The following is a 16,573-nucleotide window of genomic DNA, read 5'->3' as shown; positions in this document are numbered from 1 at the left end:
TTTAGGTGGACTTAAATCATACACCCATTCACACTGAAAAATAAACAATTTCCAGAATTCAGAGGATGACAAGGAAGTTAGCTACTGTAGTTTCTTTATTTATTGTTGTATTTCTACCACATAAATATTTCCACTTTATTATTATTATTATTATTACATATATTTTTCCTCATACCAAATCTGTGCCTCCTTGTTGTGACCTGCAGTGTATAAGACCTTACAAGGTCCTTCTCCAGGCTTTCAGCTTATCCATATTGAAATCCCCCTTACAGATCTCTTACTGATTTGGGAAGATACTGAACCAACTTGGATATATATTACATTACATTACACTGTTTATACAGGGAAATCCAGACAAATCTCCTTCTTTCTGTGGGAAGTTGTTTTTAAAATGATAAAGCTCTGTAAAATGTACTATAGGGATTTTATCCAAATTCTAAGAATGCGGCAAAAACAGGAAAGGAAGTGCCTGAGTAAAACTGATGAAATCATACAGGCTGTGCTGGAGAAGGGAAAAAGGGAAAGGGAAAGGGAAAGGGAAAGGGAAAGGGAAAGGGAAAGGGAAAGGGAAAGGGAAAGGGAAAGGGAAAGGGAAAGGGAAAGGGAAAGGGAAAGGGAAAGGGAAAGGGAAAGGGAAAGGGAAAGGGAAAGGGAAAAGGGAAAGGGAAAGGGAAAACACACCAGGAGAAAACAAACCTAAAGAAAGTATAATGTTACAAGCTTTCCACTGAGACATCACCATGATAGCTATCAGACATAAAGCAGAAAAAATGTCCCCTGACAGGAAAGTCACCAACCATTTGTAAAGGGTCACTGCTTCAAAGCTTAATCTGTGTCCTGTCAGAATTATATGAATACAAATAAAGTCAACAAAGGTACCAAGAGAAAAAGAGATAGGGCTATTTCATGTGTTCAGGAATAGATCAAAGCATAGATCAGTTCTGGAAAGAGGAAAAATGAAAAACAAGAGAGGCCCATGAGTTTCAAAGGTTTTGATAATCTTATATACTTGCTACTCACCTCTGCATTTGAGAAACAATATAGAAGTGCAACAACAAAACCCTAGGACAGGGAGAATAGAGAGGGGAAAAAATCAGTCATCAGGATTTGAAGCATAGAAACAGGGAAAAAAAAATCATCTTTTATTCAAACTTCAGGTAAGACAGCAAAAATATTTTTTCCATTGTTCCATTGGGATTTAGGTGATGTGGAACTATTTAATGGGTTTTCAAATTTGGAATCAATGTCTCACTGGACTGGTGACACTTTATATACATCACTGCCTTTGTATGGAGGCACTAAGGACTAAATCACTGTTCACTGTATCCTACAAACAAATTCTTCCTCAAACAAGGTAGTAGGGACCTTCATCTTGTTCAAGGCTGTATTTTCACTAGTGAATAAAGTTGGTGAGGACCTGTTCTTGGTTTGCATGTTTTCTTCTAAATTATCTTCTTTCACTCACAAGAGGATGTCTGTGTCCAAAGAACCTATTGGGAATGGTCTTGGGTTCATATTCACCCAGACCTGCAGTCAGATATTTTTTGGGTAAATGTTAGTCAGCCCACACCCAAACCTTTTCACAGACTGCTAACACAGGCAGTGTGTGTATCACCAGACAGTGATACACTACATGTTCATTTATAAACTTAACAAAGCACAGCCCTGAACACTGGCCCTTGCTTCTTCACCTTGTTAAAATGTTAACATGGTCCATGGCACAGATTTGGCTTAGGCCAAAAGATGGTGGGGTACAGATGAAAGAGGAAGAAAAAGACCTCGTATGTTTGCCAGTCCCTGGCCCTCCAAAGCCAGGATATCATTCTGAACAGTGTTATAGCAAATAAAAGAAGCAAAGAAGTATTAAGATGATAGATTTACTACTGCTGAAGCATAAGGGCAGAACAGGTTGCTATATATTATCATTATTTTTTCAATTCTCTTATCATCACCTTTAGTACATGTGGAATTAAGTTTCAATCAGTTCTTCTTAATCCATAGACTGATCTTCATGGCACTCAGTCATTGTTATTCAAAAAATGTAGATGTGCTTTTTTGTGATTTTTAATATGAAGTCTGAGTCAGAACTCAAGACTAGCATTGGATTTTAAATAAGATGATAGTGGAACAAACAACAGAAAGAGCTTGTGCAGGAGTAAAATAGAATGTGTGCGTTGAATTTAGACACATTATTAACACCTGTTGTAATAACTAAACAGAAATGTAAAACTCCCAAGAGTGGGGTGTTTCAGCCCAAACCTCTTAGGACTCAAACTTTTTGTTCAGCTTACCTGAAAGGATCCCAAGCCTAGCTCAATGTAAAGGCGAGCTTCCAGACCAGTGCTTTCTGGGAAAAATGCAAATACAATATAGTGCACTCCAAAGAGTGGGATCAAGAGTAATGTGGATTTAGCAAGTCTCCTGGAAAACCAAGAATTAAAGAACAAGGCACTGTTAGAAATACAGAATTAGTGATGCCCATTATATGTTGGAACAAATTTTACTATGGAGAAGTCCAGAATGGAGGCAACTACATCCAATGAAGTTGTGGAAAGATTACTTTCTGCCAGTCTCACTGTCAACATCTGGTCAGCAAAGATGAATCAGCATGCAAGTTTTCCAGACTGACCTTTAAGGATCTTCTCCCTGCTATGTATGCAAAGGTTGAGGCACCAAATTACCTCCTGAGACCAATCTCAATCACACAAAAGTGTGGGATACAAAGACCAGTTTACTTTGTTATTTCTTCTGGGGACATCTCTCTATGTATAGTAACGAGTGGAACATTTTGTGGTCCTGTCTGTAAAGCAATTTCTTAGAACAACTAAAACTGGTCAACTTCAAAAGACCCTGCAATACTTACACAAAGTGGCTTGAATGGCTCCCTCCTCCGTCTTGAGATTTCAATTTGTGAACTAGAATTCTGATCACATTAATAAATATAATAAAGTTAATCTGAAAAGACAAGACAGAATCTGTAAATTTATTACAAATCAGGAAGTATCTTCAGTTGATACAAATGAACTAAGAATCTCCCATAATTAGAATTGCACTGATATAAACCAGTGGAGATTTGCTCTCAGATCAAATCAGTATCATTAGAAATATTCATTTTTTCCCACCAATATATTATTATATGTAAAGATATGCTCAGAGTTTTGCTGAGTGAATTTAGTCCTACATATCTGAATGTCATTATATGTCTGATATTAACTCATTGTATTCACTGTCAACACACAGATGATCTTCTGTGGTTTAAATAGTCCATCCAGTTCCATTCATCGTTAATAACTGGGATTATAACAGTCATAAATGACATATTCTTTGCTTTCTGAATTTAGATAGAATGAATCTGTGCATAAGAGAATTTTTGTCTTAAGTTTACATCCTAGCAACTCATTGTAAAAATATACTAGACAAAATGACCTAGATGTATTTCTTGAATTAAGCCAGCTTCATATTATCTAGGAGTTCTTGCCAGTATGGTTTGCCTTTCTTCAGAAATGGATTACAGAGACACAGATAAGAACATGCTATATGGAATGTCTGTGGAAAAGTGATTCTATAATGTCCTAGCGTGACTCTTGAAAATATATGATTTACCCTTTAGACTGTGATTAAGAGATTTTGGAAAAAAAGAAAAAAAAAAGTTACATACTGTACAATAATTTTCAACTATTTGAAATTCAAAAGAAATCAAACATAGCATGTGCTATTGTGCTTTTTTTTTTGCACCTTACTGAAAGAAAACACTAGCATATCTGTCAGATTTCAAAAGACGCTCAAGAAAAAAAATGCAAATCATACTAATACAGTTAGCAGAATGGGGCCTTTGATGATCCATAACACTACTCCATTTTCATCGTCATCCCAACATCTGAAACAGCAAACAAAAACAGTAATATTATCTATACCATGTGAGCTTTTCAAACTTTGTCACTGAATAGGGAGGTGACAGACATTTCTAAATGGCTATTCAAAGGCCTCTGCTACTACTTCTTCCCCAATACCTCCCCCAGAAATTCTGTATAGCCCAATTTAAAGGAATTCTATTCAGTAAGAGCCAAGGGCTGCAGAACTAAAGTGAAGTCAAGAAATTCACATTTATATTTTCAGGCTTCTTTCCCACTCTCCTGTTGAAAAACAGAGTTTTACAGAGTACAGATTAGCCACTAAACTGCTATACTTCCAGGAATATAAGGATTTTGGTGTCATAAGAGAAGCAGACAAAAAATCTAGACCTCTAGCAAAGGTATCCTGAAGGCAGCGAGCAGAACAGGCTTTTGGTTTTTGTTTGGAGGCTGTTAATGTAATTAGCACGAATAACATTCCTTTTTTTCCTCCTTTCAGTCAAGTTCCATACATGCTAGGTTTTCTCATTCTCCTTCCTTTTCTCTTCCAGTTTTGTCACACAAAACACTTGGCTGCATGTCTGAGTGTAAGGTATTCCTTTGCAACATGAGTTCAGACCAGCTGCATCTGAAGGACATGGGTTTCCCTCTTAGATATTAGGCAAAAAAAGAGTGGTTCTGATACTGTGGTTTGCTTATATATCTAATATCAAAGGAGCAAACAAATATAGCAATCTGCAATGAGATACATCTGACTCTTTAAATGTCTTCATTGGAGCTATTCCACTACAGTTCCTTTGCAAAGGTGATTAGTGCAACAGGGTATGATTCACCTTACCTTAAAGTAGGCACCAAAAATATATATCAGACAAGTAAACTGAGTGGGTAGACCCTTTGCTTGAGGAGCATCCAAAGTTCAAACACTCTTCAGCCTTCAGCCCCCTCTTTAACCCTGTGAGAACTTGTCAGAACTCTCATTCATCCAGCTTTCCCTGAACTTTATAACTGGAGTATCTTGTGCCAGTTTCTTCTGTTATAGATTCAAGAAATAAACCCAATACTCTGGCCATTCTGGCATCTGGGCTGGGGTTTTAATTTTTCAGCCTAAATTATTTATAAATTTCACCTGAGACTATATATTTTCTAATGAATATCCTGCTTGCAGAAAAGTACTTTTATATATCACTTTTATTTCCTACTGATATCCATGTCTCTAAATTGGCGAGACCTGGACTTGACAGATGGACTACTCGGTGGGTAAGGAATTGGCCGGATGGTCATACTCAAAGAGTTGTAGTCAACAGCCCAGCGCCCTAGCGAATAGTAGTAATGAATGGTGTTCCTCTGGGGTTGCTACTGGGATCAGCGTTGTTTAACATCTTTGTAGGTGACATGGACATTGGGATCAAGTGCACCCTCAGCAAGTTTGGTGATGACACCAAGCTTTATGGTGTGTTCAACACGTTGGAGGGAAGGGATGCCATCTAGAGGGACCTTGACAGGCTTGAGAGGTGGGCCTGTGCAAACCTCATGAGGTTCAACAAGGTCAAGCACAAGGTCAAGGACATGGGCCAGGGCAATCCCAAGCACAAATACAGGCTGGGCAGAGAATGGATTGAGAGCAGCCCTGATGAGAAGGACATGGGGGTGTTGATGAATGGGAAGATCAACATGAGCTGGCAACATGCACTTGCAGAAAGCCAGCCATATCCTGAGCTGCAACAAAAGCAGCATGGCCAGGAGGAGATTGTCCCCCTCTGCTCTGCTCCCATGAGACCCTACCTGGAGCCCTGCACTCAGCTCTGGGGCCCCCAACAGAAGAAGGACAGGGACCTGTTAGAGCAAGTCCAGAAGAGGTCACGAGGATACTCAGATGCTGGAGCATCTCTGCTATGGAGACAGGCTGAAGGAGTTGGGGTTGTTCAGCCTGGAGAAGAAAAGGCTTCGGGAAGCCTTGTAGTAGCCTTCCAGTACCTAAAGGGGGCCTATAGGAAAGCTGGAGAGGGACTCTGTCAGGAAGTGTAGTGACTGAGTAAGCAGTAACAGCTTTAAACTAAACGAGGGTATATTAGATATAAGGAAGAATTTTTTTACTTAGAGGGAGGTGAGGCACTGGCACAAGTTGCCTAGAAAAGCCACAGATGCCCTGTCCCTGAACGTGTTCAAAGCCAAGCTGGATGGGGCTTTGGTCAACCTAGTCTGGTGGGAGGTGTCCCTACCCATGGCACGGGGTTTGGAATTAGATAATCTTGAAGGTCCCTTCTACCCCAAAGTGTTCTATGATTCTTTGGAAGAGGAGCAGCAGGAAAGGAGAAGAAATGAAATCCTCCTTGCAACTTTTCTGGCTACAAAAAAAGTACATGCTTTGGAAAGGTAGACTACTACCACTTATGAAACACTACAGTGGAGAATGTCTACTACAGATATACTGCAGTAATACAAAAAGAGGAAAGTAGGATGTACCAATATGGTGGACTATAATACTTATTGTTTCTACACAATTTAAGTGAGTCCTGAGGAGGTAGGTATAAAATAACATCTTTTCCAACTTATCATCCATGTGAAATGACCTGAAGGCTTTCAGGGCAACCCTGAGTAAACAATCTTCTGCTTTATAACCAACTGTCATACTAAAAGATAAAGAATAATAAAATTATATATATATAAAGATTCAAAGAAAGGGATGAAAATAACACATGAAACTACCTATCAAGACATAATAATGTCTTTGTTTTCCAGGTACAGGTTTGAAAAGACTAGAGCTAGATATAAATGGCTGTTTTTAAACAGAAGTATTGGTTTTCTTAAAAAAATTATTTCAAAAATTGAGGATTAGAAAACTAGTGAAATTTTAATTCTTACTATGGCATTTCCAAATTTTATTACTCAGTATATGTGCATCAAAATCAGAAGACTGAAAATTATTTTCTCACTTTTTTATGAAGTTTTATGATCGGAGGTGTGACTTTGGAACAATATTATTGTTTATCTGTTTTTAATTTCTATTTTTTTCCCTGTTAATAAACCAAAATATAATATAAAATAGGATGACCTTGGCTTCCTTACCCAAGCTCTTACCCGGTATTTTGTTGATGTATTCTTGTGAGGACCCAAGTAAACATCACAGCAGTGGGAGCTCCTGGACAGATCAACGTAGAAAACAATATAATTTGTTTAATGCCATGTCCCATGGAAACTTTATTGCAAGAAGTTTCACAGTACAGCAGATTGGATGCACATTAAATTTCAGACAATGGGACAGACAATCTTGAAATGACTTTATGGAAGAACTTAACTCTCAGTTCAGAGGGAAGAAAAAAAAAAGAATAGGAGAATGAAATAAAAATGAAAAAGAATAGGGGATGCTGTGAAACTATGTTTTCAAAAATAACAGCTAGGATTACTTGTAGGTTTGGATATAAATTACGAGCAGATGTGCAGCTGAAAGAATCGTTTATCGAGCTAGAGCTATTTTGTCTTGTGAATAGTGGTCAGAACACAATACTTTGTACACTAGCTGGAAGAATTTATGTGGTTTTTTTTTTTTGTTTGTTTGTTTCTTTCTTTTTTCTTTATTTTTCTTTTTTTATCTTTTCCTGACAAGCCTCTACCAATCCTTGTAAAACAGTCAACTGGTAAGCATTCCATGAAAAAATGTGCTAATAGACTATTAGCTAAGATTAGCTAAGATTCATGATTTCTTTTCAGTCTTTGCCATTGCTTATCCTTCTGCATTTGTGAGTGAATAACTATTTACATTTTTTTCATAATAATTATTTATTTATTTATTTATTTTCTTTGTAACAGGTCTTTAAACTAGCAATTTCTTTTGCTTTCCATCAGTGGATTTCCAAAGACTAGGTGCCTTTCAAATCTGCCACAAAAGAGACTCTAATCAAAACAAGGTGACATTCACACTGATAAATCAAATGAAATATAGATAATGTCTATTTAAGTATCATATAGAATCTGTAGAAAGGGCTCAGAAGTTGTCATTCCTAACTTTTGCTCAAAGCTTTTACAAAGGGATAATATTCAGTTTAAGCTGACTTTTTAATTAATGAAGGGAAAAAATTATATCCATATTACCTATGATCTGAGTTGCCCCTGAGATGTTCTTCACTTTTGATTTTTTATAGGACACGAGTATTACTACAATATCAATGGAGGTGTTTCTTTTGTTATCTCAAGTTAGCTGTGATCAATCAAGACCTACGTGTTTAGTTTCTGGCAATCATAATTGAAATATCTCCAAATTGGCATCCTCTTTATAAAATTCAGAATTTAAAAATTTTAGTTACATAAATAAAGTTTAAGAATCTGAAGATGAATGCAAAATTGCTATCTACTTTAAAAGAATTTGGATTTTACTTCTAATCCAAAAGTGTTATGTAACCACTCAATTCAAGCACCTCGATTTTAGAATAGCCAAGGTGAAATACAAGAATATCTCAGAGTCAAAATAAAAAATTCTCTGCAGTGAAAGAAATTTTATGCATTACATGCACATATTCTGATAATGGGAGATATTTTTAATTGTTGTATAAACTCAAAAGATTCTTTAAAGACAGAAAATGTCTTTGGAAAAAATAAATAAATAGAATTTTTGATTCCTAGACCCGAACTCATGCTCAGATATCTATTTCTGCCTACCAAAAGCAAAATGTCAACTTAAAGTTAGTCACTCAAATTTCTTTAGTCAGTGGAGGAAGACAAGATGTTTTTAGGATGTTATCCAGGCACATTAGTCATCTGTTTGAAGACTGGATTAATCACTACCACAGCATGACTACCTCATTCCACTGCTGCAGGAAAAACCTGGAGAGATAGTTTAGATTAGATGATTAACTTTTAAATGACTGTAGTTGCATGAAATTAATTCCAGCCATAAACAGGAGTGCTGCTGTCTTTCGAGTAGGCATATCCAAGTGCTTCTAATATTCTGTTCTACCCTCTCCTTCAAAATTTTAAATGGTGAAAAATCTACCAAGATAAGAAGAAAGGCAGAATAATGGTATGGTTTTGATGTAGTACTACTGCATGAAAAGTCACCTTTTATCAAAGGAAATTATCAAAGGAAATCTCAGAATATTTTGTTTAGTTCTAAAAGTAAATGGAAATAGTGAACAACACAAAGTGGAAAAGAGTACTAACCCCAGCCAGCAAATATGAACCACCATACATATTGTTTGTCTGAAACAAAGGTCAGCAAAAGCAGTGTTTGCAGGTATATCCCTTCTATAAGAAGCCAGAAGAAATTGGCTAAAATACTGAACTGGAAGAATGCTACAGCAGCTTTACAAGCAACCTGGAAATGCAGAGGAATAAAAAAACTTATTAGGTCTACTCTCCATTGGGTTTGGATTCTCTACAAGTATAAGGAAAAAATCAATTTTGCCAGACAAAAAATGAGGAAATTAATACAAGGTTTCAGCAGGTTTGGGATTCCATCATTTCAGTTAACTTTCTGTTTTTGAAAAGAAAACATTGGACCCCTCTTATAGAATTTGTGATAGAAATTGATACAGCTCCATTAGGGTCAACAAGGCTGTACTTTATATACCAAATCTGGATGTAATGTAACCCATAGCACTTGGTCTTTTTGTTTGTGCAGTATTGATTGCTTTAAGATTTCAATTCTTGCAAACTAAAGAGAAATTGGATTAAGAAATCTACATGTTCTCTTCAGGTCATGAATTAAGTATTAACTCAATGAAAGACAGTGGGGAAGTTTAGTACCGTTGACATTAGGCAGTGGTCCATAGTTTCATCTGCAAACAAAACAGCATCTTTGGTGAAAACAGCAATTGCTCTCAGGATAAAGGAGACAAACAGGTGCATATGGATGTAATTCCGTGTACAGTGGAATTTTCTGACATAGAAAAAGAAAAGGAAAATGGTTTTTTAAGAGAAATTTCTCATCTGAACTCAGACAGGAATGCAGGGTGACTTCAGACACCTTCCAAGGCAAATAATCTGTCACCTGAGAGGCAGCTAGGCAAACAGGATCACAGCAGTTGTTATCTGTTTGCTCTACTAAAAGTGCTAGCTTAATTGTCCTTGAATTGCCACACATTTAAAGGAGATGCCAGGAGCAGAGAATAACTCTGGGACTCTTGGGCTATACTGCAATAATGTTATCCTAAATAACATTTTTTTTTTTGTTAAACAAGACTGCAACAGGCTCTCCAACCCCTTTCTGCCTGGAGGAGAACAGAGAGGATTGAATAGGTGCCAGCTGCCTGTTGTGGGATCACTACCAGAGAAGCAGCTGCCTTACCCCTGGCTGCATTTCCCTAGATTGTCCTGTCCATGGTTTGACCTTGAGATGAAGGAATCTCCTTCAAGGTTTGGACATATCAGCTTCCTGGTCCTGGGTACTTCTATAGGAGATATGACCTTTGAGACTGTCAGTTTACACCATTTAGGAAGTTGCTTCTGTGGTCTGCACTCCTGCCTCGAAAGTAGGCTTAACATTCTTGTCCAGGTTCATTGGAGCCAGTCTAAACCAGGACCCATTTCCTAATATCCGACAGTATCAAGCATGACATTTAATTTCTTTAAACCTCTTTCCATTGCTCCTTATTATGTCTTTCACAGAGGGAATGAACAATTTGGAATGACTACAGGTTCAGGGCATGAGACATACTCAGTTTCTGCAGAGTATGTCCTGCTATGTACTGGAGGAACAGTTATCTTATGTTAATAGCAGTAACAGCTTGAAGCATTTCTACTGTATGGTACAATTATAGAGAATAAGACAGACTGTCCAGTCAGCTTTATTGTTTTAGTGTCTGCAGGGAAATGCCACAACATGAATAAAAGAACACATTTCCATTGATAGTATAATGTCTGAGAAAGGTTTGAAAATAGTTAAAAACAAAAACAAAAACACAGAACGTTTGAAAGGAATTAGGATAAGGCTGTCTTGAGACATCCTGAAAAGAGACTTTTTTTTTTTTTACCTGAAGGCAGCAAAGACAATTAGAGCTGTAATGAGTGAAGTCACTGATGCTGCATAGCCAGCAGTGTAGACACGCCAAAATGCAGAATAATATGATTTCTATGAGAAAAAGAGAACAAAGACCAGTGCTGGTGGTTATGCAGCATGCATGCTGGTGTGCTCATTTCACTAAGATACAGTTTCCCTTAGCAGTCAGTCCCACCCCCTACATGCTGCTTTAGGTACTAAAGATCTGATTCAGGTTTTCCCTCCATCACTAACATGTCTTTTTTTCTTTTGAACCCTTCAAAACCTTATGCATGAGACAGGTTCCACAGCCCAACAACCCATCTGAAATAGTGACCATAAAATAGTTTGAGCATGCTTAACAGGAAGATGTTAACTTTGTTATATAACTATGATTTCTAGTTATATATGGACTCTAGGGCACTGAAACTTGCTGATGGGTGATTTGTGAATCAGTAACTTTAGACCAGGGCCATATTGTACTCCATTTAGGTCAAAGGATGTTGTCTGCTGATTCGAGAAGTGTTGGTTTTCATAAACAGTTATAGTTAAATAATAAATAAAACTTGCATTTTGCAGGAGAGGAAAGTAAAATTCTGTGAAAAAGTCACATGGCATCATGGAAGTAAGAAAGTTAAAGCCACAGAAATAACCTCACAGACATTAACTCCTTGGACAAGCAGTTCATTCAGTAGCCTTACAGCTGTAACACTGTAAATTCTTTATAGTTTATTTGTTTGTTTGCTTTGCATTCAAATATTCTATTTCCAAAGAAAAATAAAACACTTTTATTTGGCTTTAGCTATGCACATTTTATTCTGATTCACTACAGGATCACCTAATTATTCAAAATCCCATGAAACTAAATTCTCTGAATTCAGGCAAATTTCCTCCTTGCAAATGCAGTGGACACTTTGTTCTCTAATTGATCCAAACTATATTTATCTAAAAGGCAGCATTTCTAGGTTGAGACAATATATTAGCAATTTTAAGTAGATCCATAAATAAATCAGGTAACCCTGACAATTTAGGAATCACCCTGATGTTTTTAAAATACTGCTAATCTTTTATATGATATTTTCAAAACAAAGGTGCAAATTAAAAATAGATTCTTCAGATGAATAAGGAAGTATTTGGATATGTTATCTATTATTGTAGCATAGCTGAAAAAACAATACTCTATGCAAAAGACGCACAAGGTTCTCACTGAGGATACAAAATATGAAACAAGTAGTCCTCTTAGACTACAAGTGGGATTCTTCTAACCATCTTCCTTCTGTTTAAAATGCAGTAGAGCTTATTGATCTTACCTTCCCTTCATAGACCTTGTGGTTATGACTGAGATAACAAATTAAACACAGACACAGCATGAACATGAAATCTTTGCTAATGTTAAAATATAAATATAGCCCCTTGCCTGTTATCAGCTTAGGCCAACTACAGATTCTTCATGTGAATGATTTACTGCTTAGCACTAACCTGGGGCTTCTTCGAAAAATCCACTCTGGTTTGAAAACTAAGAGAGTTTAGCTCTGTGTGTGAGAACCATGTCATGGTACAAATATTTTTATTTTACAGTTGGGAAATTTTGCTCCAGATATTTGTACTGCCTATTACAAATATGCTTGTGTTTCCAAATTCATGGAGCCGTAAGAAGCCAATTGTGTCAACACTTCCTAAAGATTCAGATACTTGAACTAGTACTTCTGTGCTTGACCTTTCCACTTCTGGAGAGCCAAATGACTTACTCCAGATAACAACCAGTGTGTTAGTGAAGACAATCCTCTTCAGCTTTTTGTGTCTTGGTCTGTGACTAATAACCTTTTCCCACTGTGAAGTCAAAATTCTGAACACTCACAAGGAATTATATGAGTTAGTCTTTTCTTTCATAGATTGGAGGGAGTCAATCAGTTCTATCAAATTACCATATGAAGAGGACACTGTGATGATACAGGCACTAGTGCATTCATGTGAGATGTATGAACCTTGCCCAGTGCACAATGGAGATGAGGGGATGGAGATACCCCTGTTTTCTCGTGTCTCATTAGCAAAGATCAGAATTCATGAGACAGAGGCAGTGAGCATGGCTCTGTAAATAAATACCATTCAGCCATGAAGTAAAGCTCATCCACTGAAGAACAAACACCACCAATGCAGTGCAAGTCATTCCTACCCTGGGGCCACACACAATGGTAAAGAACGTGGAACTTTAAATCATATGAAGATGTGGGTAAAAAAGAAGTGTTGCTGGAGTCTATGTGGAGCACCTAATGTTGCTTTCAAGACAAGAAAAATGGGGGTTCATTTCTTGCTCCACTGAGTGCCTAAAATGAATTGTGGAACTACTTAGTGGCATACAAGAGTTCCTTACTAAATGCATACATTGATCACCATGCTATAAAAGTTATGGACTCCTTTATTCTCTGACTCAAAGAAGACCTGGAAAAACAATCAAGAGCAGGGTTCCCTGAAAAATTCCCTATAGACATGTTGGTAAAGTTACCTTGGAAGATAGTGTAGATTCAAATCCTCTATCTCAGAGAAACAGTCTTTGTTAGGCAGGACAGATGACCTAACCACGAATCTCTTGAGTAAAAATACGAGGAAAAAATGGAGAGGAAAATGGCCTTCCTACCTGCTTTACACTAAGCCTAATTTGTTAAACAGGTGGTAAATATACTTGAAGGTTTGAGCTTAGATTGGAGGGTAATTACTGAATTCTGGTGGGGCTCAGGCATGTGGGAACATCCATCTCTTCAGTATACTCAGGAGAATGTGCTCTGGAGACGTCCACAAGCAGGAAATAAAAACTCACCTGATCCTCAGGCCCTTTGCTGGAACCTTCATCAAATCCACAGGCAACAGCGTATGGTGGGAATGGTTCTGACCAATATGCCCCCTGTGTACAGTTTCTCTGAAGGAAGCCTTTAAGGGTGAAATATATCAGAGAATGAATTACAGGTTTTGTTTGTTTGTTGTTGTTTTTTATTTTTTGACAAGAAAAAAAATGTATTCCTACTCTGATTCATAGGTTAGATACTTGCAGGTCTAGTCACATTTAGCAAGATTAGCTACAGAGAGTTAATAATTTATCTATCATTTGAAACATTAATACAGATGTTCCCATTCATTTTTTCTGCAAGTTCAATCTTCACACAGAGGAAACCAAATTATGCAATCTATCCTGCACTTACAACATTATCTGTGGTTACAGACAAAGTCCTCAGCCACCTGACTTAGCTTTGAAGTTAGATTTGAGTTTTGAATTTGGTCCTGCTCTGACAGGAAGATTAGACTAGAGGACCTCAAGAAGTCCTTTCTAACATCAATTATTCATGACTTTATAAATAGTCAGTGATTCTATGATATACTCCATTATAACCTCAGCAACCTAGTGCAATTACCTATATATTTTAGACGACAAAGGAAGTTAGACAATTCAGTACAGCATAACACTACACCAAAAATTGCCAAGTATTCACCATAAGCCAAGATGTATATGAAAATCTACATAATTACTCTGTGTCAGGTCACATAAGATAGCTTTGTGAATTATGAAAATATGCAAGTTACTTAATCTTTAACTATTCAATTTTTTTTTTCTAAATATCTAGGGATAAGAAGAATAGGAAAAACATCTTGCCATGGATATTGGTGATTTCTTCAAAAAATCTCGGACAGGGAATTTTAACCACTTCCCCAAAAGCAGCTCTGGGCCAACAGCTTAGACCATCCCAATCTCTGCTGCATCCTGGAAAGAAAAAAAAAAAATATCATAGAACCATAGAATGTCCTGAGTAGGGAAGGACCCACCAGGATCATCGAGTCCAATTTCTGTCTCCACATAGGACCAGCCAAAAATCAAATGATACATCTGTCTGAGAGCATTGTCCAAACACTTCTTGAACTCTGGCAGGCTTGGTGCCTTGACCACATCCCTGGGCAGCCTGTCCCAGTGCCCAACCACCCCCTCGGTGAAGAACCTTTTCCCAACACGCAGCCTGATCCTCCCCTGTCCCAGCTCCATGCTGTTCCCTCGGGTTCTGTCACTGTCCCCAGAGAGCAGAGCTCAGCACCTGCCCCTCCACTCCCCTCGTGAGGGAGCTACAGGCCGCCATGAGGCCTCCCCTTGGCCTGCTCTGCTCTGGGCTGAACAGACCAAGGGTCTTCAGCCACTCCCCTTATGTTTTCCCCTCTAGATCCTTCACCATCTTCGTGAGCTTCCTTTGTGGGCTTCACCATTTCCGTGGGCTTCCTTTCTCTCTAATAGTTTTACGTCCTTCTTATGTTGAGGTGTCCTAAACTGCACACAGCACTTGAGGTGAGGCTGCACCAGTGCAGAGCAGAGTGGGACAATCCTTTCCTTCAACTGGCTAGCAATGCTTGATGCACCCTAGGATACAGTTGGCCCGTTTGGCTGCCAGAGCAGACTGTTGACTCATATTCAACTTGTCTTCCACCAGAGCCCTCAGATCCCATTCTGCAGGACTGTACTCCATCCTCTTGGCCCCCAGTTTGTACATATATCCAGGGCTGCCCCTTCCCAGGTGCAGAATCTGACACTTGCTCTTGTTAAACTTCTTATTGTTTGTGATTGCCCAGCCCTCTAATTTGTCAAGATCTCTCTTCAAGGCCTCTCTACCCTTGAGAGAGTCAACAGCTCCTCCCTGTTTAGTTTCATCTTCAGACTTACTTAGTAAACCTTCAAGTCCTGTATCATCAGGCCACCGGCCTGATTGACCCCATTTACTATAACTCTTTGAGTCCAGCTCTAAATAACTCTAAATAAAGGAATACACACAGCTGGTCTTCCATAATGAGATTGTCTATGGCTTTCCCACTAATACATGTGCATGAAGAAGAGTCACAACAGGCCATGAAGCTCTACAAATGAAGGACTGTGTTGCTTTCTTCTACTCCTTGAGTGTATCATCCCTCACATACATATTCCACTTTGTCTTTTGAGAGAAAATATTCAAAAAAAAAAATTCAAGCAGACACACTCTGGAAGTCAAATCAACTGTGGCTCTTTTTATTGTTGAAACAAAAGTCAACAAAATAAAAATATGGAATAATTATAAGCTTTTGAGATTTTTTATTAATGCTTTCAGTCCAGATGAAAATCATCCAACTTAAAAACTCAGCTTCTTGACTTCACACTTAAAGACTATCAGTTTCATCTGACTTAAAGAAAAAAAAAATATAAAATATTTGTGTATATATATAGGGGTTGAAATCCTTTTCTTAGTCAATTAACAAATTTTTGGCAATGACTTCAGCAGGGATTAGATTTATCCTGAAGCAGAAGAACTTCTCCCAGCATCTTCTGAAATAATCATAACTGAGAACAGATCTGGCTGGTTGGCAGTTATGAGGTTCCCTAAACCAGAGGTTGTTGGCTGAAGATACAGGGCAGTTAATTAACTATGCATCCAATAAAAAGTGTTTTCAGAAGTTACAGTCAATCACAGCTTTGTCACTGATGCATCACATTGACACTCAAGCTGCAGTCATGCTGTGTCAGTTGTCAGGTAGGTGTGGGTGAAGCACAGAAAAATTATCAGCATGTAAAGGTGCCTGAACCAATAAAAAAGCACCATGCTGTAACAGAAACTAATCTCTAGGTAGTCATAAGGCAGATATAAAACAGTGCATGAGTTTCATTTGGGAGGTGTTATTTTCTTTCACCGATTCTTTTCTGTTTCCTCTGTGACTGATGACAAGGCGAATCTAAAATTGTCAAGAGCTGAAA

The 16,573-nt window shown here is 37.9% G+C and overlaps 1 protein-coding gene across 1 annotated transcript in view; it reads right to left on the bottom strand.

Moving 5' to 3' along the window:
• Window positions 1–16,573, bottom strand: part of LOC118251816 (vasoactive intestinal polypeptide receptor 1-like) — a 29,402-nt gene that overhangs the window by 324 nt on the left and 12,505 nt on the right. The window contains exons 3-12 of the mRNA XM_035554392.1: window positions 14,465–14,572; window positions 13,637–13,746; window positions 10,817–10,914; window positions 9,591–9,723; window positions 9,006–9,159; window positions 6,930–6,990; window positions 3,808–3,877; window positions 2,864–2,955; window positions 2,292–2,421; window positions 1,021–1,062 (exon numbers count right to left, since the gene is read on the bottom strand). Coding sequence (XP_035410285.1) covers window positions 1,021–1,062; window positions 2,292–2,421; window positions 2,864–2,955; window positions 3,808–3,877; window positions 6,930–6,990; window positions 9,006–9,159; window positions 9,591–9,723; window positions 10,817–10,914; window positions 13,637–13,746; window positions 14,465–14,572 — 998 coding nt within the window. The remainder of the gene's footprint in view (window positions 1–1,020; window positions 1,063–2,291; window positions 2,422–2,863; window positions 2,956–3,807; window positions 3,878–6,929; window positions 6,991–9,005; window positions 9,160–9,590; window positions 9,724–10,816; window positions 10,915–13,636; window positions 13,747–14,464; window positions 14,573–16,573) is intronic.

This window comes from Cygnus atratus, chromosome 2 (genome assembly GCF_013377495.2).
Source record: "Cygnus atratus isolate AKBS03 ecotype Queensland, Australia chromosome 2, CAtr_DNAZoo_HiC_assembly, whole genome shotgun sequence".
In the NCBI taxonomy this organism is placed as follows: Eukaryota; Metazoa; Chordata; class Aves; order Anseriformes; family Anatidae; genus Cygnus; species Cygnus atratus.
The sequence above is the reverse complement of the archived record's forward strand: the minus strand, read 5'-3'. Positions and strand labels throughout refer to the sequence as shown.